At 40.3% G+C, this 25,298-nt stretch overlaps 1 protein-coding gene across 1 annotated transcript in view; it reads right to left on the bottom strand.

Annotated features, from left to right (window-relative positions):
• Window positions 1-3,719: 3,719 nt before the first annotated feature.
• Window positions 3,720-25,298, bottom strand: part of jph3b (junctophilin 3b) — a 44,610-nt gene continuing 23,031 nt past the window's right edge. Inside the window, exons 4-6 of the mRNA XM_008436549.2 lie at window positions 15,391-15,515; window positions 12,419-13,338; window positions 3,720-4,367 (exon numbers count right to left, since the gene is read on the bottom strand). Of these exons, the coding sequence (XP_008434771.1) occupies window positions 4,287-4,367; window positions 12,419-13,338; window positions 15,391-15,515 (1,126 nt within the window). The 3' untranslated portion in view covers window positions 3,720-4,286. The remainder of the gene's footprint in view (window positions 4,368-12,418; window positions 13,339-15,390; window positions 15,516-25,298) is intronic.

The following is a 25,298-nucleotide window of genomic DNA, read 5'->3' on the forward strand; positions in this document are numbered from 1 at the left end:
ACACACACACACACACACACACACACACACACACACAGCAGAACCAAATCATACACACACACATATGTCCATATAAAAACACACGGGAGGCAAAATGTTTTCTTTGAAACACTTTCATTATTTTCTCCACACAACTGAAAAACAAAAACAGAGTATTTCCCAGAAAGAAAGAAAGAGAGAAAGAAAGGAAGAGAAAGAAAGAAAGAAGATTCAAACCTATATAGAAAGAGCTTGGCATGCTGTGGCATGCTGCAGACTAAAACGGTGGCGCAGGGCATCGTCACCAGGCTGGCGGCATACAGCAGAGCCTCTCAAATTCTTCCTGGGACCCAGAATAAAATTAAAATCTATTGTTCTGCCTCTCGGGCTGCAGGCACATCCGACTCAGCTGTAGTTGGAATAAGTTGGAGAAACACCAGACGTGAACCCACAGCCTTTAGTTTCTGCTCCAAGTTTAAGAAATGCTGTCGGATTATTAAAAAACAATAAAAAAAAAAGAAGAGAAAAGAAACCTTCAAAGTCCTCTCGGCCCCCCGGACGCCGTTACTGATGGTATCCAACACAGTGTGCAGGAAGAATGGAAACATATGCAGGTAAATAAAAACAGATGCTGTCGATATTTTTGCAGAGAGGAACAGAAATGTTGCATTGCATGCACTTAAAAGATTTCACAAGCAGTGAAAACAAGTCATTTGGTGCAGATGGAGATTTCTGATGGGTAAAATGTCAGACAGCCCTGGGTGTCCTAGTCCAAACAAATCCAACAGTCATACTATCACTGGCCGTTTAATTACAATTAAAATAGTGCTTAACCTGGGACTCAACTTTGTTTGTTGTTACTGAGTGTTTTGTTTGTGAAGAATCAATTTAAAAAAAAAACATGGATTGTTTTTCACCACTCTGTGTTTACATAGTTTAGGGTGTTGTCAGGGCGGCCATCTTGTTTGAAAAGCGTGTTTTGCAGTTTATTTACACCTTGAATTCAGGTCAAATGACTGAATATTAGTGCCACAAGAATAAAGTCATAACAGAATAAACTTTAAGTAAGTTGAAAGAAAATGAAGTCCACATAATACCAGGATAATGTTGCAATTTTATGCTTACTTCTACAAAAACTAACAAAAACTTATAATGAGGGATGTTGAGCATCTTAAGTTCTACTCTGGTATTGGTTTAATCGGAAATACTTCGCCTTTTAACACTTCATGACCAAATTATCAATAGCAGTTCTTTGAAACGATTGAGGAAACGTCTATTTCTCGGAAAGAATCACAAACTAGCTGAGCTGCTCTTGTCAGGCCTTAATAACTAATAACTCTATCCAAGCTTTTTAAAATTATTAAAATTAATTTTAGGATGTTTTTCTAGTAAAAAACAAAAAAAACTTGAAACAATTTGTGGATTTAGCTACAAAAACATCAAAGACTGTGTTAGAGTTATTATGTTTGTTATCATTCTTATATTTATAAGTTTATGTTACTAGTTTATATTTAGAGGTTTAGTGTTCAAACTTGTTGAAACTTGGGAGACAAAATTAAATCTTCCTTAATCAAGCATGTTTGTACAGATGGTGACTTAGATCTTCCTGGGAAAGTCCTGAGCTGTAAAACCTAGTATGTGTTAATTTAGTTTCTGTGTCTCCCCTCTGTCTGTCTGAATTCACATCCTACTGTGAATATAGGATGTGGGTTTCACCCCCTCCATTCCTGTTCACACCTTTCTCTCTTCTGCTAATAAAAGAGACAAACAAACTGAAGGTTTTCAGAACGCTCTATGAACAGCTCGGAGGAGCAATTGATAGAGTCTTCTCCTTTGCAAAGTTTGTCAAAAAATTCATATACGTTGTCTGTGGTTCTTTTATGTAGGTTCTAGGAAAATACCTATCAGACTGGGTTATTTCCAACTCAAGGAAATGCTAATACTTTTAGAATTGCTCATTCAAACGTTGCTAAGGTTGTTTAATTTCAAATATTCAACTCAAAGATTTGAGATGTACTACGCTTGCCAACTCAGCACCTCCAAGATGCGGGACAGCTACACCAGGTGTGAGACTCAATGACCTATGCAGTGGTCCCCAAGCTACGGCCCGCGGGCCGGATCCGGCCCCCTGAACAATACCAGAGAGCATTCAGATTTTTTTTCATATATTGTATTTTCCGGTTTATATGTGGATTTTTCTTCAACCACCAGGGGGCTCTTTAGCAGGAAGTGTGTCCTGTAAACTGTGGGTGTTTTGTTTTGCATGGCGCATTGCTGCCATCTGTTGGACTTTCAGGGAACTGCTTGACTTTTATGTTATTTAATCAGTGCGGTTGTTTGCTAGCGGTAGAGCAGATGAACACGTGTTTGTTATGAACGCCGCATTCCAGGTTTCCCTCAATGAAATATAGTCAGTCCCAGTGACCGTTTCACTAACGGTTTGCCCCCCCCCCCCYCCCCGGTTTGGGGACCCCTGCCCTAATGTGTTGATTGTGACGTCATTCCACAATATCTCGTTTTCAGCTGATTATGTCCTCGGTAAGCAGAAGGTTCTTTAAAGCAAGACTGCATCTTCCATCAAAGTGTAGGTAAAAATAAAAACTAATGCAATACCAACCGGCATTGTTGGTCAAAAGCACATTACTTATCATTAAGTTTTATTTAAACAGCTGAGATTAATCGTTTTCACCTCTATGTCCAAATGAAAACTGTAAAAAGCTTTAATCACTGACAGGTTTAACCCACGGATTCTTTTGTTCCCATTACTTTTTGCAGTTGCACCGTCTTCTGTTCTTTGTAGATTTCTCCATATAAGTCTATAAAATTATTATCATTTTCAAATTAGCTGTCACTTCTTACCAGAAGAATCCTTTGCAGACAAAGAACATTTGCTCTACTTCAACATTACATTTTTGTCTAGGTAAGTAAGGAGAGGAGCGCCATCTAGTGTTTGGAGGCTGCAGTCAACATCAGAGCGACCAGTACAAAAACTTCAATTTGGCTTAAATTACGGGACATTTGGCAACCCTGCTGCGTCCTTCCACTGACGTGTTTGTAGGAGAGCAGAAAGTATCACGCTGTTACCTTGTAATATTGGTAATTGCTTCATAATATTCATAAAAGTCAGACGCAAAGAGTTGGGTAGCAACTAGTTACATTTACTCATTTACATTTACTTGAGTAACATTTTGAAAAAAATTACTTTTGGGAATATTTTTACTATGTTGTACTTTTTACTTTTACTTGAGTAATTTTATTATGAAGTATCGCTGCTCTTACTCGAGTAAAATTTCTGGATTTTCAGCACATTGAATGAAAATAAAACATATTTTAGTCAAAAAGTCACCAGACACAGACACATACCTGCAGTTTCTGTTCAAATTTCAGTTTTTTTTAATTGAAGGAAACTGATTTGGAAAAAATATATATTTTGCCTGATTTTAGTTTTTGTCACTTATACGAATTATTGTAATTTTTGTCCTTAACTTTATATTTTGGTCCATCTGATTATGTATTTTTAAAATATTAAATAATTGATAATTTGATCAGTTACTTAGTACTTGAGTAGACTTTTCCTCTTGAGTAATTTCTTTTTACTTTTACTCCATTAAAAATATACATAAATAAGTAGTGCTATTCTGCTCACTTCTGGATGCAACTGGAGAACACACACACACACACACACACACACACACACACACACACACACACACACACACACACACACACACACACACACACACACANCACACACACACACACACACACACACACACACACACACACACACACACTCACACACACATGAAAAACGAGGTGAAATGAGAACTCGCCGCCCGGGTTTCACCGCCCGTACCATCAGTAACAGCCGCTGGGGAGGCGGAGGAAGTAAAAGGCAGGAGGTTCAGAGAGAAGAGGGTGGGTTTCAAAAATAAACAATACAACCATCAACATATTGCACATGGGAAGAAAAAAAAGTCAATAAATAAATCTGAAGTTACAAATCTGTCGAAAACTATGATTTGACAATGAAAAAGTCCGTCAGTCCTGTCTGCGTGTTCAAGTCAGCCCATTTGGGTCACACAAGTCCAGGTTTCTCCCTGGACCAACCTGTTGTCCTATTCTTTGGCCTCAGCTCTTCCTCCACCTGGACCGGACCGGACCCGGCTCGGTTCCGCCTCTCCAGTCCTCGGTCCGGGTCTTCTGTGCGGCCGGGACGCACGGAGGGGCAGCAGATTTGCTGTAATACTCGTGGTTTTCGTCGTGTTTCTGGCATAGGTAGGTTGACTCTGAAAGCATCGCCGCCTTTAAATAAAAAAGTGGATAAACAAAATAGCCACTCCGATGTTGAGCAGAATCACCATGGCAACCAGGATGGAGCTGTAGGCCTGCGTGGGAGAGAAAAAAGAGAGAAAAGAGAAGGTGTCAGTATTAAGGACGTGCACAGGCGAAGCTCGCACACGTAAAGGCTGTTTTCATTTGGGTCGGCGGGTTTCATCCACTCACCACCAGCATGAACAATTAATTCATTTTGGGGTTTTTATTTGGACAGTTTCCTTTGCTCACAACTGTTGTGAGGATTTTTATTGGAAATTTTGTCAAAAGATACACAAATCCCAACTAATATTTTGTGTGAATGTGGGGTGGCATTTGTGAAGTTGCACACTTAAAAACTCATCGCGGTAATTTGGGTTATTTAGTCAAAAGAGAAAAAAAATGGAGTTTCATTTTTTAAAGTCATATTTTAACTGTTATTCATTTTAACATCTCACAGTTTCAAATTAAATATTTAGTTTTCAAATTAAATCAGTGGTGTCCAAACTTTTTGCCAGGAGGGATAAAATCATTAAGTCAAAAGAACTTGAGGGCCCGCAAAAATAATTTTAAAACAAACTTTTTGTGCCTTTTTTTTAGGTTTATCGGCTGAATAACTTTAAATTGTTGTAGATACAAAACCTGAAAAAGGTTTAGCATAATTGTATTATCATAAAACAGACCCACAGTTTGACATTTTGGCTTTGATTGTTTTTTATTTGGGTTGAATGTTTTGCGTTTGAGTAAAAGTCGGTGGATCTTTGTGGTTCTAGTCACTCCAAAGCTAAGACGAATGCAGAGATGTCGTTGATAAATGGGAATTTATTTTTTGTACCTCATATTTTTTAACACGTTATTTATCTGTAAATAATCCTGCTCTATAAAAAAGTGTCCATCTGGGTCACCTGCACTTGCTGTGAGGTCTGGGGCCATACAAAATTCTTCAGAGGGCTGCAAATGGCCCCTGAACCACACTTTGGACACCTCCAAACTAAATATTTAGCTTAGAGCCAAGTTTCCAGCTAAATATTTAGCTTTACTTAGCGTCAACAAGGGTGGAGAGATGGACGTTAAGTGCCTTATGAAATCTTTAATCAGTTCAGCTCTTGAATCCTCAGGCAGATTTTCATGTTACTTGAAAAGCTTCGATCAATGGGTTTGAGAAGGCTAGCTCGTTGCTACTATCTTTAGCATTGTGAGCATCCTCAGTCAATGCTTTGGTTGGGTTGGACATATTAAATACAAAGTTTTTCTCCTTGTTCTTTTAACATTTGTTGCACAAACCCAGCATACACATAGTTCCCATAATTCCATACCAGAAGTCTTCTGCGCCATCTTGGTAGGCAAGCACAGCGCAAAGCATAGCTGAACCATGACTTCTACACCAACAAATAGAAAGTAAATTGCCACTCTTGACCAATATGTAAGAGAAAGATGTATGAACAAAATTGGCTGTGACTGAGGGAGTAAGTGCATGTAGTAAACATGTAGCCACATGTCCGTCTTAGCTAGCAGATAAAAGCCACATTAGCAAAGCTAATTTTGCTAGTTTGGCAAAAAATACTAATAAATATCATCGGTGTTTATCTTAGTATTATAGTATTCAAAAATGTAAATTGAGTAATAGTTAAGATGTACTTACACTATAGTTGTCATAGCAACCGCCATGGCAGTTAGTCACGGTAGCTACAAAACCTTAACGAGCCGATCTCTGTTTGCTGACAAGCTGGACAGCAATCACACGGTGTTGGAGTCATTCTGACCCCTTATGTTTATATTTCTGTTGTTTCCTTTTAACACCTAGGTAATTGATAATTGATAAATAATTGACAATTTGATCAGTTACTTAGTACTTGAGTAGACTTTTCCTCTTGAGTAATTTCTTTTTACTTTTACTCCAGTAAAAATATGTATAAATAAGTAGTGCTATTCTGCTCACCTCTCGATGCAACTGGAGAACACACACACACACACACACACACACACACACACACACACACACACACACACACACACACACACACACACACACACACGCACATGAAAAACGAGGTGAAATGAGAACTCGCCGCCCGGGTTTCACCGCCCGTACCATCAGTAACAGCCGCTGGGGAGGCAGAGGAAGTAAAAGGCAGGAGGTTCAGAAAGAAGAGGGTGGGTTTCAAAAATAAACAATACAACCATCAACATATTGCACATATGTTGTGCGGTGATTGATATTTTATTTTTTTAATTACTATTAATAGTAATTTTTTAAATTACTATTAAAATTATGACTAAGTTGTTTGTTGACACGAGATGAAGGAATTTTAAAATAATTAATTTCCAGTAAAAAGTTGTTTTCTCAGGCTATACCAACACCACTTCAACTAAACAAAAAAAGAAAAACACCAAACATGTTATTCGTTAAATCTAACCGATAAAAATAACGTCATAATTTCTTATGGGGGCCGGTAATTATCATGCATCCCTCTTATAAAATATAAACTATATTTATACACTGCTCTCTGTTTCTTGTCTCGTCTCTTGGAGCTTCAACGTTCACCAAAGTAGGAACCAAAATAGATGCATTTTGCATGTTGAAGATAAACATCGTCCTGAACTAACGGGTTGTTTTGTGAAGTGGTGTCTGAGCAGATGCTTGCCGACAGCCCGGGTCGTCGAGGTGAAGGCCGTTCTTTCCAACCACCTGTCCACTTTGGGTAAATATGAACACCAGAGTCCTCCGTCCTACTTATTCCTGACTGTTTTAAATACATTTTGGTCTTAAAGAGGAAAGGATTTAGAAGACCTGTTGTTTTAATTAAAGCTGTAATAATTGTAATGATGGCTGCAGAGGGAGATGGGAAATGGGACTCGGTGCCACACGGTTGTAGATGGATCCGTCCCGTCCAGAGAGGCCGTTTCTGCTGATCACGGTGGTGTTAGGCTTATCACAGATCTGTGTCAGAGATGATTACCCCAGCAGAGGCTGGACGCAGATCTGATCGGGTTTTACACTCACACTCTCTGCTCCTCGCTTACTGCTCTGCATTATTTTATGTTTGTTGGTTAGCTTCGAATTTGTGCAAAAGCATAATCATTCACAAAAAAATTCAGTAAAGTTGTGGGGAAATGTTTCTGCACTGAAGGAAATGTTAGTTTTAAAGAATCGAGGCAACACTTCTGTTTCTGAAGATCAAATATATCATGGTGTAATGCCCAAAAAAGTAGATTTTACATAACACTACCCCTTTAATTCTTCAGTGATGTAATAATAATCAGAAGTTCTGCATGAAACCAACTTCATTTAATTCAGAGCTATGCTAACAGTGCTAATTGCTCTCACTGAAACGCTGCATCTCCCCGTCAGAGATCCATTTTACCAGCGTGATGTGTGAACTGCGTCGCTTCCTCGCTGCGGCCCGCCCAGATAAACTGTAGAGCAGCCGAAACGCAGCAGCTGACCGCGATCACAGCTCAGACCATGTCAGCACACACCTGTTTAAAGAAGATGATCCGACACACAAGCTTTCAAGACAGTTTTTTGTTAAATCTCCTGGGGAGAGTTTGATCAGACGCTGGAGGATGGAAATCTGCAATTTGTTTCTATCCAGCTGCATTTTTTCTTTTCCCTCTCTGCTGGTGTCGTTTTAATTGCTGCGGAGGGTGAAAAGCCTCACCAGTCTGGGGAATCGTCTTCATGTAAATATGTGCCAGTGGGACGCACGACGGACTCAGAGGCGTTTACCTTCAAAGCTTTTCATGCCACACTGAATGCAATGAAAAAAAAAAAAAACAAGCATCTGCTTGGTGTTTTGCACCAACAGTATGACAGTCATGTTTACTCAGCGACTGACTGGAGACGGGTGTAGCTCTGTTCCCATGGCGCTCGTTGTGTATTTATGATAGTATTTGTGTGTACTGGGAACCTGTTTAACACCGATCTCACTCGCCTCTCTGCTGATGCACACACACACACACACACACACACCAACTCCCCATCGTTTGCCCACTGATTGGCTGCAGCCGAAGCGATGCATACGCTGTTCCCTAGCAACAGAGTGCCGGTTAACCAATAAGACACCTCTCTGAGAGCAACGGGCTACTTTTTCATTCCTCTGTTACTAAGGTGCATCTTGGGGTTGTTCTCTGAGCATGCATCTGTGTACTGTGTACGTCTGCCTTCCTGCAGCAGGTAGCGGCTTCTGTCCCTCAGCGTCATCAAACTGCTGCGGACAAACGGAGGCGAGTCAGCAGAGGGAGGCAGAAACTACACTTTTTCCACTTGAATTTTCCTGTTGCTTTCATTAGCTAATGCTAAAGCCGCATTATCAGCAGGGATTAGCGAGTCACCAGCTCGAGTTAAGACATAACCCGCCAAAATAAAATAAAAAAAAGAATAAAATCACATTACAACAGTAATCCCTTCTGCTTGTTCAGTGAACCAAAATAATTTTTCTTTTTCCAAAGGGTAAACCTTGCGCTTGTCCTGCAGGATTATCTTAATATGAGGGATAACGCTGTGTTATGTCACGGTGGACGGGATGTATTCTCATGAGCGGGTAACAAATCCTTTTAGTCAAATCAATGTGTGGCAGTGACACGACAAATTTGACAAATGCATCATACAGCTGCTGCTGTGCGGTTATTAAGCCGCGCAGATATAAATAGCAGTGCAATGTAAAGCAGCAATGATCAATGCTAGGAATGTTCTCAATCATCCTGAACCTGAAAAGTTAAACGGGTCAGATTTATTATCTATTGTTCCCTGATATTTTATTTAGCTTTTAGTATATAGCGGACACTTGAATTTTAACCAAATATAGAGAAACTGTAGACAGAAGATTATAGGCTTTGCAAAAATGAAAATATTTATTTTTTTAATCATTATAGATGTTAAAACATTGTCAAAATTGGGTTATTTATTCGTCAAATTAATTTGCCAAAAATCATAAGATGTCTGTTGACAGTTGGCGGTTACCATAGCAACCAGTACTCCTCCCCTTGTGGCCTACATTAGCATTATACTTTTGTTTAGTAATATATGTAAACACAAGTTTTAGACAAATTTCAATTTACACATGGTCACATGTGTAAATTTTCCACGGTTTGTGTATGTTTTTAACTGACTTCATTATTAATGTTGTGCGTTTTTAGCTGTGTTTAATTTTACAACTGCTAACTGCTGTTAGCTGCTCTTTGGGCCCTCAAATACACAACAAAAATGTGTTTCAAAAATATTATTTTGTCAATAAAATCTATAGAAACAAAATAAGTTCTACGTTAAACGTTTTTTTAAGGTCAACATCCAGAGGAATCAGACAACAAGAGGTAGAAATCTACGGTCATGTGAAACAAGACAAAACGGCCAACTTACTGTAATAAGTCTGTGATGCTAATGTTATTTCTTATTACAAACTGACTTTTGGAAATGTTACACATGCTGTACTTTATTGTTTCCTGTAATGTTTGACTTTTTGCAGGGTATTTGTGTTAGACTGGTTAACATTTAAATCGACACAAAGCTGCTGTATCTGTGCATTTTCCTGTTGCTCTGCAAGCAAACCTAAAACTCATCTCACTGTTTTGGTGGTTTATGTTTTTTTGAATGTCCTCAAAAGACCTCAAACCTTGTGATCTTGAGAAAGCACAATACCGCTGTGTACTTTATTTTTGGTAAGAACCTTAAAACAGGTTTGTAGTCTCACCTGTTGTTGAATGAAAGACTAGAAACTGGTTCTTTTTATTCTCATTTCTATTTCAGACCTCCTGCGTAGTAAAAACGAGTCTGTACTGTTAATTCAAAGGTATGTTTTTCAATAAAATAAGATAAACATCTGGCAGGTCAAGTTTTTGTCAGTCGGTGCAACAATAATTTAGAGAGAAAGAGGTCTGATCGCTGAATATTTTCCTGTTGTATTGCACATCACACACATAAACATTAACCCAGATTTTCCCCCTCCTTTGGAGAAACCAAACATGACTAAGCCCATAAATGCATCTGTGGCGTTTGGAAAACTCCAAGGTTTTGAGTTACAATCTGGTCCATTAGCAGAATGTATCTGAAATGGATCTGAGAAGCTGGAAAGTGAGAAATCAGTATGGGTTCATGTTTCTGTCAGCATTTAAAAGCAGGGATAGCAGCACACATTTTCTGACACTCGCTCCAGGGAGACCCTGAAACCGTTGCTTTGGGTTGTTGCCACAAGTGACACCTCCTAACTCCACATGGCTGCCTCTTCCTGGTGTGAAGTGGGTGCGAATGTTTGGTTGTCAGTTTTGAAAAGTTACAGGTAATGGTCCAAATGGGTTTGAAACATTACCTAACCTCTGAACAACGCGCCTCAGCAGCCAATGAAGACTCACCACACAGATGGAGGTTATTATAGCAGCTTACAGCTAGAAGGTAATCACTAGTTTGGTTTTATTTATCCTGATTTCATGGAAAAACACTTTTCTGTTTTAGTTATTATGAAACCTGCTTATGCAGAAAGAGAAATTTGGAGACCAGCTGTTAAATAAATCCCACAGATTATGCCAAATAAAGCCAAACCACATCCACAAATGTCAGTGAAACATTGTGTTCAGGGCAGAGACAGTCAGGAGAGCCTTACTGAGACGCAAAATAGATGAGAGAAAATCAACTCGTCTAGATGAGTTCAAGCAATTCCTAACGGAGGGATGACGCAGCCATTATCAACCAAAAACTCTTCACCTTTTGGATCCACCCTTTATTCAACACATTTAACAGCAGCAACAGCCTACAACTGTCTTTATGTTTGTGGGTCACCATCAAAATGTCAACAAGAGAAAATTTCAAAGAGCCTTTTTAGGTCGATGAAGGAAGAGTCACCAGTAACCTGATTACTTCAACATGAATCCTTGTTTAGTGGTGCATTCACATCAGTCCAGTTTAGTCCATTTTAATCCAGCTCCAGTCCATTTGTCTAGAAGGTCCGGTTCAGTTGGGGAGGAGTGAACGTGTGAGTCAAACTCTGGTCAAATTCTGGTCCACCTACAAACCTTTTTTACAAACCTCTGTTGAAGTTCGAATGCATATATGAATGGCAAGTGCCTTGGAGATTGCTCCAAAAGCAGGAAATGAACTACAGCGCAGGGCATTCTGGGTAAATACAACCAAAATAAGTGCTAGAGAGCCAGCGCTAGCGGGAGAAATGACTAAGGATCTGTTGCCAAAAACTAAAGAGACCATTAGAATCTGATACCACTCCATTTCTGTTTACATTCTGTGAAGAAGGAAGTTGTGCTTGGTGTCTTCTTCAGTGGTTCTTGGAGCGGTGCCACCAGAGGCGAGGAGGGGAACAGGTTTTTCAAAGGGTTTGGATTGTGCAGTGTGAAAGAGAACCACAGCAGCTGAAAATGTAACAAATGTTGCAATTTTGGTCCCCAATTGAACCGAGTTTACCAGTATGAGAACAGCGTAAGAATAGTATTTCTATAATTCCCCGTCAAGGGACAACATAGACACACAAACTGAAGGATCAGCGTTTCAGTGTGTTGTTGACTGCAGAACAGTAATTAGAAACAGTTTCTAGAAACTTGAAGATCTGCATATTCACTGGGCATGGATCAGCTTGGAAGGCAGTTTGATTGAAACTGACTGAAAAAGACAGAAACAGGCACAGAGTAGATTCCTTTCAGTGAACTTCAATCCAGAACTGCACAGCATTCTGGGGGATGTAGGCAGAGGAAAGACTTTATCTGCTCAAGCTCTCAGCCTCTGGCTAGCTAAGCTAGGTTAGTAGCATCAACTAGCTCACTCATGTTTTGGTTACTTAGCAACAACCTGATGGGTAAGAAACAACATCCTGTTGCTAGGTAATCAAATAACAGAAACCGCTTGCTTGGTTTCCCCTCCGTTTCTCATAACTGCTTAAAAAATAAAAATCAACAGCGTGTAGAAGAAGACACAAAGGAGAAATGAGTCCAACAGCTTGAGAACAAATTATTGGTGAAACAGGAAAATTCGCCCATAATTTTCCTGCAGATATATCTGAAATGTATCTGGCTGTATTTCAGATATTGAAAACAATCGCCAATTACCAATATCGACTGATATGCAATGCTTATATCATGATAAGCTTTTCAGACATATCGTACCATCAGAGCATGTCAGACTTACCGAGTTCCCTTTGCTGGCCGTGAGGCTGAGGTCCTGCCGGTCGGGTATGATGGGGGAGGATTTCAGAGGCGGGGACAAGGTCAGGTCTCGTCGTAGTGGCCGAGAATCCATTTTTTCCCCCTTGTGTGTCAAGTCCTTGCCCCCGTCCCTCGCTTCCCGGTTCTTGTGCCTCTGACGTGGCGCGCCATGAGAGCGCCCCTCTCCGTGCCCGTGCCGCTCCTCCCCGTGCCCATGGGGCTTGTGGGTAGTGGAGTCTCTGGGCTGTAAAGGCTTCATCTCCATCTCGTAGTTGCTGATCTTCTCCTCGTCCTGCTCCAGCAGCCGGCCCCCCCTGCCGTGCGTCCCCCTGTGCCCAGACGTCCAAGTGGCGGACGAAGACGACTCTGTCCACCTGTCGCCCCTGACCTGCCTGTGATTGGACGAACTGTGCTCCCGCGATTTGTGATTGGAGGAGCTGTGTTTGTGTCCGTTGGTCCGGCTTCCTCCACGGCCACTGATCCCGCCGCCTCCTTTCGACAGCACCCCCCTCCTCCTGTCCTCGCTCCAGCTGTTGGCGCGTGGATACTCCGCCTTCACTCCTCCCTCGCCGCCTCCCTCCATCAGCACTTGAATCTCCGTGTGTCCTCTTTCTCCCCCTTTCTCACCGCCGTCCTTCCCCCGGTCTCCGTGGTCTACGGCGCTCTGCCGGTGGAATCGAGCGCTCTTGCTTCGCTGCGACGGTCGGGCAGGTGGTGGCGGCGTGTGGGGAGGTGAAGAGGAGGGTGGGCTGAGGTCGGGGGTCGCGGCATCGTTGGAGGGGTCATCAGATCCAACACTTTTTGTGTAAAGATCTGGGCTTTCCGCGGTGCCGGCGCTACTCGACAGGCCCTCGCCCTCGACTTCACTGGAAACCTGACGTTTGGGTCGCTGAACCTCCATTCCTGCAGAGAACATGAGACGAATTCAGCAATCAGGAGGAAAGCGTCAAAATGTTTGTTTGGCTTTAGACTCATTTATGGCGACCTGTTATTAATTATTATTACTGCTTCCTCAAACAGGTTAGGATAGATATATGGGTGTTACAAATGGATAGCAAGATTTTACTCTGGTCAGTTGTGCCTATTTTGAGATCTTTGAAAAGCAGAAGTGGAGCATCCTGCACCACCAGCAAGAATGCAGCAAGTAGTTTCTGAATGGTGGGTCAACAACAAAACACTTATCTTTTCCAGCAGCCATTGTGCAGCGATTGCAGCAGTATAAACATCTGACCATACAAATTGAAGCGCCATTTATGTTGCTAGATAACAGCACAGGTCCTGTTTATCTGGAGGTTTTTGAAAAGGCAAATTTTTCAGACACCAAAAAACAAACTTATTGCCATAAAAGAGCTAGATTTTTATTTTTTTTTTGACAGATCCAAATGGAAGTATAAAAAAGAGAAAAGTGTGAATTTTACTTAATAGAATAGGCCTATGGGCGGTACAAAAACATGTTCTTAATTTAGTCCGTACAGTGATGATTTCAAAAGGACACAGTATGGCGGCATGAGGAAAATGATGTCCAAGAAGTCCAAACAAACATGCGGCTAAATGTCAGAGCTGATGCTTGTTGGCAGAGACGTTCTCATAACTGAGAGCAGAAAAGATGGCGGTCATGACAGCCATGCGGTCTGTGTGTGCGGGTACGCCATGATGATTGCTCCGTATGGGACGGCTACCTGCGGAGCCCCACAGGTGTGACTGACAGACGTGGAATGTCAAAGCTGGAGGGAGGCAATCAGTGACCTTTAACATCAACTCCCCCCAACTGACACACATAACGTATCAACACGCGTTTGGTCTGTTCGCATGTGAAGTTTAGTTAAAAGTCAAATAATATGGAAATAGAATTTTTCACCAATACTAAGGAATTATTGACTTTAAAAAAGCTCCTATGGACCCTTGCAGTATGATGTCACACACTCAAGCTTCCTGCTGGAGGACAAAAAGCTGCTGGCTGACGATGACTAGCATTGGCTTTAGCTGTTAAGCTGTCATCATAACGGACTAAATCTTAAACGTACACATGATTTAAAAAAACAAAAAAGGATGCAGTGCTTTGCCACTAATTGTCAACATTGCAACAACTAGATAACAAGGTAAGGAAACGTTTTAATTAAGAAACAAATAGCGAGGAAGAGGGAAGTAGATCAGTTATGCTAGCTTGACTTTGACAACCTTAACATATAGATGTGACGTGGAGTTTGGTGTGTTTTAGTTCAGTAAAATTTTTTTAAAAGGCGACCTAAAAACACCAAGTCTGACAGATCATCAGTTTAACAGGTGTTTAAATTAGCTAATCAACCGCCGCTGTGTTAGCTTAGCTAATAGCAGCTGTAGCTAATCTACTACAGCGATCAGTTAACAGTAATCGCAAAATAAACATCAAGCCTAGAATCATAAAACTGTAACAGACTGAATGTTCTGTTCTTTGAGTGGGAAATGTTTGAGTGTTCTTTGGTGTTGAATCCTGACACATACGGTGGCATTATTGTCAGTTGCTATGGCAACGAGTCTGCGCGTAGTATCGCCGACACAGAGAGCGAAAAAACAGTGGTTCTGAGTTGTTCTTTACCGTTTTTTCTACATTATTTTCCTTTTGCAGTTGCTCGCTGCTCTAAATTAATAATATCTACATCTCCAGGTCGTTAACGGAGTTGTTCTACTGCGGCTATGGATGGCAAGTAAAGCCCTCCATAGCTGCGCTGGGCGCATGCATGAAATTTCTGGATGTAAAAAATAACATGCAATGGGTCCATATCTTCCTGAAAAATTATTTGCAAGTGAACTAAGATATTTACAGTGGAAGATAAACCAAAATTAATTGGTAAGATTTTGTGTTTTTGCAGTGTATGAGGTCGAAAACAGCTTTTAGCTTTTTCAAGTCACTCTGCACATGAGGGTGCAGCTTTGTCGTTACGTCGTTTCTGGTTTTGGTGTGTGTTGGGAGCCCACCGTTTCCAGGGTGCTGGAAGGACGGGGAGAACTGCTTGGCGGTGACCCTCGCCATCCGGCTCTCCTCGTGGGCTTTCTGCGCGGCTCCCACCGCCGCCTCTGCTTTTCCCTGCGCGTGAGCCGTCCTGAAGCGCAGAAAACAATAAACACAGCAGCAGAAATATTACCACATCACAGGAAAAACAAACAATTTTCTGGATAAAGAAATTTTATTTCAAATCAAAGGTTCCCAGGACTTTCAGAAGAGAAATAGACCCACAGCATCACAGGTCCTCTGCTGTACTTATCAGTGGACATGAAATGTTTTTCCAAACTGTCAGGGCTGCCAATTACATTTGATTTTAGCAACAAAAAAAATCTTTTGTGCAGTTTTTTCTCTTTTCCAGCACCACACTTTGTAGATAAAAATAATACAAATTAACTAGAGAAGACACTATAATATTACATCATTTATTATTGTCATTAATAACATCTAGCCTTTGCTGTGTTCAACAGCAGGAACAAAGTAAACTAAAATATAACATTTTATGTTTTTGAATTTCTGTTACTGGGTGTGTCGATACACGTGGAGGCAGGGTAGTTTCTATACTTTGACTTTCAGGGAAGTGTATTTTTATTTAAACTGTTCATAGCCAATGGTGAACTGGAAAACATTTTAAATATCCAAAATAAATAAAACAACAGATAAAATTAATTATAAAATCTTTATAAACAAAATTGTCCTTTAAAAAAACAAACTAGATGAGACCAAACCACTAGACTGAAGACTTTTATCATCCAGGTTTTGGTAGAAAGAGAAAGAAAAGAGAAAAACATTAAATCATGCAAATGAAAATGATTACGCTTGCTTTAATTTATCATGCAATTAATTGATTTATTGCTAATTGTGACAGGCGTAGTCCTTATATGAACCAATAATCACAGTTTTCTTTTGCTCTAACAGAACAGACTTCATCTGTTTCTGGATTTTATTGTTTATTCGAGGTGATAATTATAATTTATCATGATAGTTGAGCTATAGAGGAGATTTTTTTTTTCAGAGCTGAAATATGATGGTGAAACTGGAGAAATCTTAAGTTGACTTTAATATAAAATAATTCCTCTCACTGAGTTTGACGTGTTTTAATGTCGGCGTTGCAGCATCTTTTGAAGGTTCTGATTGTTTTTTATCACCTGCCTTTCTGTCGCCGCCGCAGGTTATTCTCTGATTACACCTTTTGTCTCTATCGCAGCTTCATTCTCTCCGTTTCTCTCCGCTCATCCATGCATCGCTTTCCCTTCCTCTCTCTGGGCAGAAGCAGCCCTGACGCAGTGTTGCATGTCGATGGCTATTGATTTCCTGCCTCTCTGTGCCAGACCCAAACCGTACTCCACGCCGCCGAGCACGAGAGCCTGTTGGCTGCTGGGCGCTGAGACGTAAAGGACATGAAGACGGTTCCTTTTTTTGTTTTTTAAACAGAAATAATGAAGAACAGAACGCTTTGCATCCAGCCATGAATTAACACCAAATATTTGGGTTATTTAGCCAAACATAATAGAAAAAAATCCAATGTAATTTCATTTTTCTAAGTCATATTTTCCCAATGTTTTAACTTCATCAATAAATATCACAAATATTTAGCAAGTGAAATCCATCCATTTTCTTGCACCCTTGTCCCTCAGTGGGGTTGGGAGGGTTGCTGGTGCCCATCTCCAGCTAGCATGCCGGGCGAGGGGCGGGGTCACCCTGCACAGGTCGCCAGTCTGTCGCAGGGCAACACAGAGACACACAACCATGCACACACACACACTCACACCTAGGGGCAATTTAGAGAGGCCAATTAACCTGACAGTCATGTTTTTGGACTGTGGGAGGAAACCGGAGTACCCGGAGAAAACCCACCATGCACAGGGAGAACATGGAGACTCCATGCAGAAAGACCGGGAATCGAACCCAGAACCTTCTTGCTGCAAGGCAACAGCTCTACCAACTGCGCCACTGTGCAGCCCCAGCAAGTGAAATATTAAATATTTAGCTTTAGATTGAATATTTAGCTGGCAATTAATTAAATATTTAGTAAATATGAGCAGACTAAATAATAAATATTAAAACAAAACATTTAGACTCCCAGCTAAATATTTAGGTTAAAACTAAATGTTCAGTTTTCTAGATAAATATATAGTTTGAAACAAAATATTTATTTTGTAAACTAAATATTTACTTTGCTCAGTAAATATTTAGCTTTCTAATATTTAAAGAATGTTTAATTAGCAAGCCAGCTTGCAAAATAAAATATTTAGTTTGGAACTAATTTCTTTAGCTTGTAAACTAAATATTTAGTTTAAAGTTAATGATAATTTGGAGCAAATGTTTAGCTTGTAAACTAAATGTTTATATTCCTAATTCAACATTTTGTTTAAAACTGTGATCTTTATTAATGAATGAATAAAATGGTGAAATATGACTTTGAAAAATAATCTATTTTTTCTCTTATGACAGTCTAACTATATTTAGTGTGGAGTGTAACATTTAGCTTGCTAATTGAATTATTGCTGTTAAATTGTCACTCTGTAACTTTACAAATTGCACACCATCGTTCTGCTCTCACTCTCAGTAATTAGTTAATTAAAAATCTTTTCTTTTTTTTTTTGCCTCTGATGGAAATTTGTGAAACTGCAAGTTACAGGGGAAAAAAAGAAAACAAAGGATTTATTGTTCCCCCCCACCCCCCAACATGTTTCTGCTTGTGAAACAGAACATGTTGATTACACAATATCACATCGTGTCCAAAAGCCAAAGAAGGAAAAGAAAACAGATCCACAGATGGAGAGCAGGAGGAAAAGAGAAGAGATGCTGTGAGGTGATGAAGAGAATGGGAGGAGAGATGAGGCAGAGTGGGGAAAGCAGTGGGAGAGCTAAAAGGTGTTTAACTTGAATGAATCACAGCCTGCCTAATTGTGAGACAGCGTAATTACAGCGCTGTCCAGCAGGCTGTCAACCTCTGCATTAGAGCAAAATCAGGGGGAGGACGAGGACAAGCCGTTATGTCTCCATCATGACTGAGTTTTCTTTAATACAACAGACATTTTGGAGACTCAGTTTGCTGCTTAATGAGGAGAATAAAGGTTGTAATAGTTCTGAGTTGTTTTATTATAGTTTATTTTATTTTGTTATGACTTATTTACTTATTTATCAAGGGCTGCACAGTGGCGCAGTTGGTAGAGCTGTTGCCTTGCAGCAAGAAGGTTCTGAGTTCAATTCCCGGCCTGGGGTCTTTCTGCATGGAGCCTCCATGTTCTTCCCTGCATGCGTGGGTTTTCTCCAGATACTCCGGTTTCCTCCCACAATCCAAAACCATGACTGTCAGGTTAATTGGTCTGTCTAAATTGCCCCTAGGTGTGAGTGTGTGTGTGCATGGTTGTGTGTCCTGTGTGTCTCTGTGTTGCCCTGCGACAGACTGGCGACCTGTCCAGGGTGACCCCGCCTCTCGCCCGGAACATTAGCTGGAGATGGGCACCAGCAACCCTCGCGACCCCACTGAGGGACAAGGGTGAAAGAAAATGGATGGATGGATGACTTATTTATCTAATTCTGTCCGTTTTAATGAGATTTTAGAGTGAGTTTACACTCCATACTCCTCCTGGTGGCATATTTCTTTGAAAATGTTATCTTCTGTGGCGTATTCACTGATACAATTCAGTACTTGAATTTTACTGGACAATAAATTGTCCCAGAAGTTATTGCGATAAATGATAATATTGTTGTTTTGAAACCATTTTTAAGTAATATAACGGTAACAGCACAACAATGCAATAACACATTCACAAAGACCAAGAACTTTAAATTATAATAAACATGTAACACTGGAACTGGAAGACATTTAAAAAAACTGCAGATTTTTCATTTAAATAAAACACTAGAAATACATTGAAATATGCAAATAAACAAATGATTTAATCCATTTTTAAAATAAAAAAATAAACAGTTTACTGCCTAAAATGCAAACATCATAGTTTTCCTTTATTGTACGCTTGATTTGATCTGTAGGACAAAATGAATCTGCAGAAAAAATAATTCTCAAAAGCTCTGAACTTTTTCCTTGACTTCATATCAATTCAGTGTAGAGCTGATGCGTTAATGTTTTTGGACTAACTGATGCTTAAAAGGCGATTTGTCTTTCACAGATTTTCAACCAGGTGAAGCTAAAACCACCACCTGAGGAATTCTGGGTGGAACATATTTATAAACATATTTTATTCTAAGTGCAAAGTATATAAATTTTCCATAAAGTACTCCTCCGAACGTCATTTTTTAGCAAATGGCATTTTTTGTGTCCAGTTAGTAGGATACTAAATTAGTTGACAATTATATCAATAATCAATATGATTAATTGTTTCAGCCCTACTTTAAATCCTAACTTCCGATGGTCTGCAGGAAACAATGCAATGAAATATTTCTTGAAATGTGCTGCTCACTTCCAAGAAAATAATAAATAGTCCCAAAAATACATTTAAAAAATATTTGTTCATGCATAACTGAACAAATATTTGTTTAATTGTTTGTGTAATTTTTATACAATGCTGCTTATTATGAATTGTTTTTAAGTTTTCAAATTAGATTTTAAGATACACAGGTTTGTTTGGATTTATGTATTTTTTTTTCTTTATTGATTAATGGCCCTTCTGGTCTTCCGTACACTTCAGTTTTCCTGCTAAATGCGAGTTTGTTTTCTCTGAATCCCAAGACATTTCTAAAATAGATCAGAGGGGCACGGATTAGCACTGAATGAACAAGCAGGGAGATCGATGCCAAGAGAGACGAGCGAGAAAAACAAAGGCTGAGAGACAAAACAAAGACGGGACAGAAGAGAGAGCGCAGCGAGCCGAGGAGAGAGTCTAATCCAAGCCTCACGCTCTAAGCTCCTCCATCATCTCTGCCATCGCTCTGAAGCAGCTGATGATGAGGAGGATGATTCATATCTCACTGAGCCTTCCGGTTTGCATCACTGCTAATCATTCGTGCGTTCAATCAAGTTGTGGGGACGTAAATCTGTTGACACACCAGGCTGATATGCTCCCTTTTCTGGGAGGCGTACAAGCAAACCAGTTGATTTCTACTATGTAGATTATCTTAAAGGTGGCCTATTATTCTTCCTTGAACAGGTTAGGATAGGTTTATGGCCTATACAAAACACGTTCAGTTAATTTTTCTCACAAAAATCCTTCTTAGATAATGAGATTTTAGTCTGCTCAGTTCAGAATGAACTGTTTCAGGGTCTCTGTCACTTTAAATCCAAATATTCTGCTGCTGGCCACGCCCCCCCCCCCAACTCAATGTTTACGCTCACATGAAGATAGCTGCAAACAGATGCACTATTATACAAACGTACAGCGCACGGTAAAGTGCACTTAGCTGGAAAACCAGCTGACCAAATGTCCTGGAACTCAGACTAGGTTGCTAGGTAACGGGTTGAGTTCCCCTGGGGTTGCTAGGTGACGGCGCATTCTGCCGGTTTTTGAAACATCTCATATTCCAGGACAAACATTAAGTTATTGCTGAAAAAAACCCGGGTGTTTTTTTTTTATTTTTAAAAACTCTACTTCTGTTTTTGGAAGCGGTTGAGACGCACCGGCCTGCTTTCTGTGTTGCCAGATTTATCTGCTTCTGAACACATTTGGCTGGAAAAACCAGCTACAAATTCAAGAGATCTTTGTTGATTCCAAAGAGAAATTAAATGCTGCTGTAACTCATATTACCAAATTTGGAAGTTAAAATTTGACAGGTTTCTAGAAAAGTTTCAGAGAAAAATTCTTACAAAATCGTTGTCATTGTGTGGCAGAAAAGCACAAATATTATCGCACTTTTTACTTCTGTTAATTTTGAAATCTCTCCAAGATGACATCAATGATTAGTCACTGGTTAATCAAGTGTCACTGTGTAGTTTTTTAAAACAGAACAACATGAATTAAAAGGACATATCAACACAGAAAACTCAGGTTTGATTGGGTTCAAAGAGTCAAGTCCTTTCTGCAGCCCTAGAGGGATCTGGTCAGAATATTACAACTGTTACAAAGGACAACCAAAAATGTCATGGGTTGTATTAGAATGTAAGATTTGTGCTCGTTTTTTTGGAGTTGGGCGGGTGTTACGTTGTTTTTGGGTTGGAAACAGTCAAATCTGGCAACCCTGCCCCCTTTTAAGCTGGAGTTATACATCAGAAAATGTATGTTTATCAAAGCAATGTCCTGTTATGGGATGCAAACAGAGTGAATATAGCAGTGACTCTGTGTGCGTGTGTGTGTGTGTGTGTGTGTGTGTGTGTGTGTGCGTGCGTGCGTGCGTGCGTGTGTGTGTTGGGCTTCAGGCGAGCTGATGAAACGAGGTCACAGAATTGCAGCGAGAGGCTCCGACCACAAAGCACACTGAGTCACTGGTGTGTTTATCTGGTTTTCACTGATCACAGGTAGCCCAGTGACACATCGGTTACATCAGCACATGTGACTGCACTAACGAGGGCACATCAGCCGGCGAGCACGCAAATAAATCCTGGATTTACTGTAACATCAGGCACGCGGACGGCAGATTCAATCCCACCAGGTCCTGACTCAACCTTTACCTCCGACCTCCTGGCTCAGGTTGCAGAAACATCCCAAAATCTGGCAACGCCAGAAACACGCGCCGTCTCTAGGAAGTAAGCCAGATCCTCCTTGAACCAGTTTTCCTAAGTGCTTTCACTTTGCTCCGAGAAAGAGAATTGCAGCAATTATCCTGTGACTGTTTCACCTCTCAGGGTTTCTCCTGGAGTTCCTCAAGGAAATACCCCGCTGCTCTGTTCTGGGACACTCACGCTGAAGCTGTACGGCGCTGCAGGAATCTGGGTTAGATGTTTCTGTTGATATGTGTGTAAGAGAGCGGAGAGCCAGGCCAGGCTAAAAGTGTATGCAGAGCAGGGTTATTCTGGAGGGACACAGTCTGATCTGCACCATCATTCTTCACATCACGAACCTGAGTTTGTACACTACAGTAAAACTCAAGAACCTTTCAAGTTTTTAGAAGGCTTGTTTTTAAACTTTTCCAGCACCGCGCTTTGGTATGACGTCACATTAGGGCCATTGCAGTTTGAAAATAAGGAGGAGTAAAATTCAGACACACCTCAGAACAGGAGGAAAAGAGGAGCCTGTGGAGCCACAATAATGAGGAATTCAAATGATCACAGTTCCATTTTAAATCGACCAGAGCTGAAAGATTTTAAGTGTGAAAAAGTCTCTATCATATGCCCACTTTAAGGAAACCAGCTAGTTGAACATGGGCAATGTAGCCATTAAAGGATGGAAATGATCAGCCTGAATACTCAGGTAAGGCTGCACAGTGGCGCAGTTGGTAGAGCTGTTGCCTTTCAGCAAGAAGGTTCTGGGTTCGATTCCCGGCCCCGGTCTTTCTGCATGGAGTCTCCATGTTCTCCCTGTGCATGGTGGGTTTTCTCCAGGTACTCCGGTTTCCTCCTACAGTCCAAAAAACATGACTGTCAAGTTAATTGGCCTCTCCAAATTGCCCCTAGGTGTGAGTGTGTGTGTGCATGGTTGTGTGTCCTGTGTGTCTCTGTGTTGCCCTACGACAGACTGGCGACCTGTCCAGGGTGTACCCCGCCTCTCGCCCGAAACGTTGGCTGGAGATGGGCACCAGCACCCCTCTCGACCCCACTGAGGGAAAAAGGGTGCAAGAAAATGGATGGATGGATGGATGAATACTCAGGTAGGCTGCGCAACTGTACAGGTGTACCTAATAAAGTGGCCGGTGAGTGAACATGTCCCAGCTTGCCTCACAGACCAAGTGAGGACATAAAATGTCTCACCGTCCTCTGATTCCATCTCCAACTTCACAAACTTTCTAGGTTTGAGTTTGTTGCCAGTTTTAAGCGCATAAAGTGACATCCCACTTTAAACAAGGACACTTTCTGTCCCCAGAAATGTGTCAAGGCTTTTTCTTTTTCCTTTCTCATGACCCTGTCCTCATAATATCAGAGCAATGTCTCCCTCAGCAGTCAGAAACTGAGGTTTTTACACGATTAACGGCAGCGCGCATGAATGTGAAAATGTCAAATCTGTGAGAAAGAAACGAAGCTGAACGATTCAACCTTTTATAAGACAAAACAGAAACATAGTCGCTATAGAAAGTGACTGATTTGATTTGGGTTTTTTTTTTATTTCTTTAGCGCCGCTCATAGTGGCAGCATGTTGGAGTGACGCTCTTGTGTTTTCTCCCTCTGGTTTTGGACGCTGTGCAGCTGCAATCTCTGCTCTCACTTTTCCACTTTCAGACAGCTAACATGGTGCGTAACCATGACAACAAGGTGTGTAACTTCTGAACTACGACCCCCAAATCCCAGACGAGTTGAAGTTCATCTCTTCTATCAATCATAATGGGTAGAGACTTAAAGAAGAGCAGCAAAAGCAAATGAGATAGATTAGCATGCTTGCTATCAACCGATGGTCAGAGGCCTCTTCTGATTCGCTGCAACACTGACTGCTACTGGAGATCTTCCTGCCCACATCATCACTATCCACAGTGACTCTTTGAGGATTATTAGATGACAACATTTAATTTCCCTTTGGGACAAATAAATTATTGTTAAATTGAATTATACATGTAAAAATCTTTAAAATAAAAAGTGATCAGAGCTCATTCATTCATTTCATCTTCACACACTGCAAAAACACAAAATCTTATCAAGTACTTTTGGTCTAATGTCTAGTGCAAATATCTTAGCACACTTATAAGTAACTTCTCACCAACATATATAAGCTTAAGTAAATAATTTGACAAATTAAAAAGTTCTTGTTCCATTATTCAGATTATTTCACTGAAAACATGAAAAAACATGTTGTAATAAGTGAAATAATCTTCTACTGAAACTGCTACTTTTTCCATCAATATTAAGGATTAAGCTAGTTTTGTCTCATTTCAAGTTTATGAATATATTTGCACTTGAAACTAAACCAAAACCTCTTGGTAAGATTTTGTGTTTTTGAAGTTCAATCATGTTCAGCAGATTAACATTCCTCACAGTTTATTTTTATTATACTTCTTGTTTTTGGTGATGTTTAAATTTCTCTGAGAACTTTCGTTCTGCCTGCATCTTCATTCTGCACTCCTGAATCTTTTCACACACCGACTCCATGACCACAAGGTCAGAGATGCTATAAATTACTACAATTGATCTGTTCCAAGGTCAAATGCTAATCCAATAGCAGAGCTAACCCACTTTCATTCTCCGTCTCCGTCTGCTGTCGCACTTTCTAAATCTTCTACTTCCGTTTCTTCCTCCGTATAAGTGAAAAAATCTGCCAGGAGAACTAGCACTTTTTCAAAATATTAAGGAATTATTCACTTAAAACAAGCTACTATTTCTTGTTAAAACGTTACTTATAAGTTAGTTTTTGTCTTATTTTAAGTGTAATAAGATATTTCCACTAGAAACATGCCCAAGAATACTTTGCAATGTTTTTTTTGTTTTTGCAGTGTAGTACAAATGTAGTACAGATAATTTATGTAAAATGCAGTGGAGTAAAAGTCGAAAGTACACAAGAAACCATATACTCCAGTAAAGTACAGATACATGAAAAATTTACTTAAGTACAATAACAAAGTACTTGTTGAAAAAGAACTTGTTCACATCTAATCAGTCTCTCTGGTTACGATTAGAGCTGGACAATAAATCAATAACAATACATATTGCAATAGACACATGATCAATATCAGTATGTAACATGTCTGAATATATGAAATAGTCACTGAACTCTGATCCAAAACCGCACGGTGTTCTGTCAGATAGCCATACATGTCAGAATAGCATACATGTAGTAAGTGCGCATGCGCACGCATGCGCATTCTGCAGGAGGTCTGCGATATCGAGAGGAGCCGTCAGCTC

Source organism: Poecilia reticulata, linkage group LG19 (genome assembly GCF_000633615.1).
Source record: "Poecilia reticulata strain Guanapo linkage group LG19, Guppy_female_1.0+MT, whole genome shotgun sequence".
In the NCBI taxonomy this organism is placed as follows: Eukaryota; Metazoa; Chordata; class Actinopteri; order Cyprinodontiformes; family Poeciliidae; genus Poecilia; species Poecilia reticulata.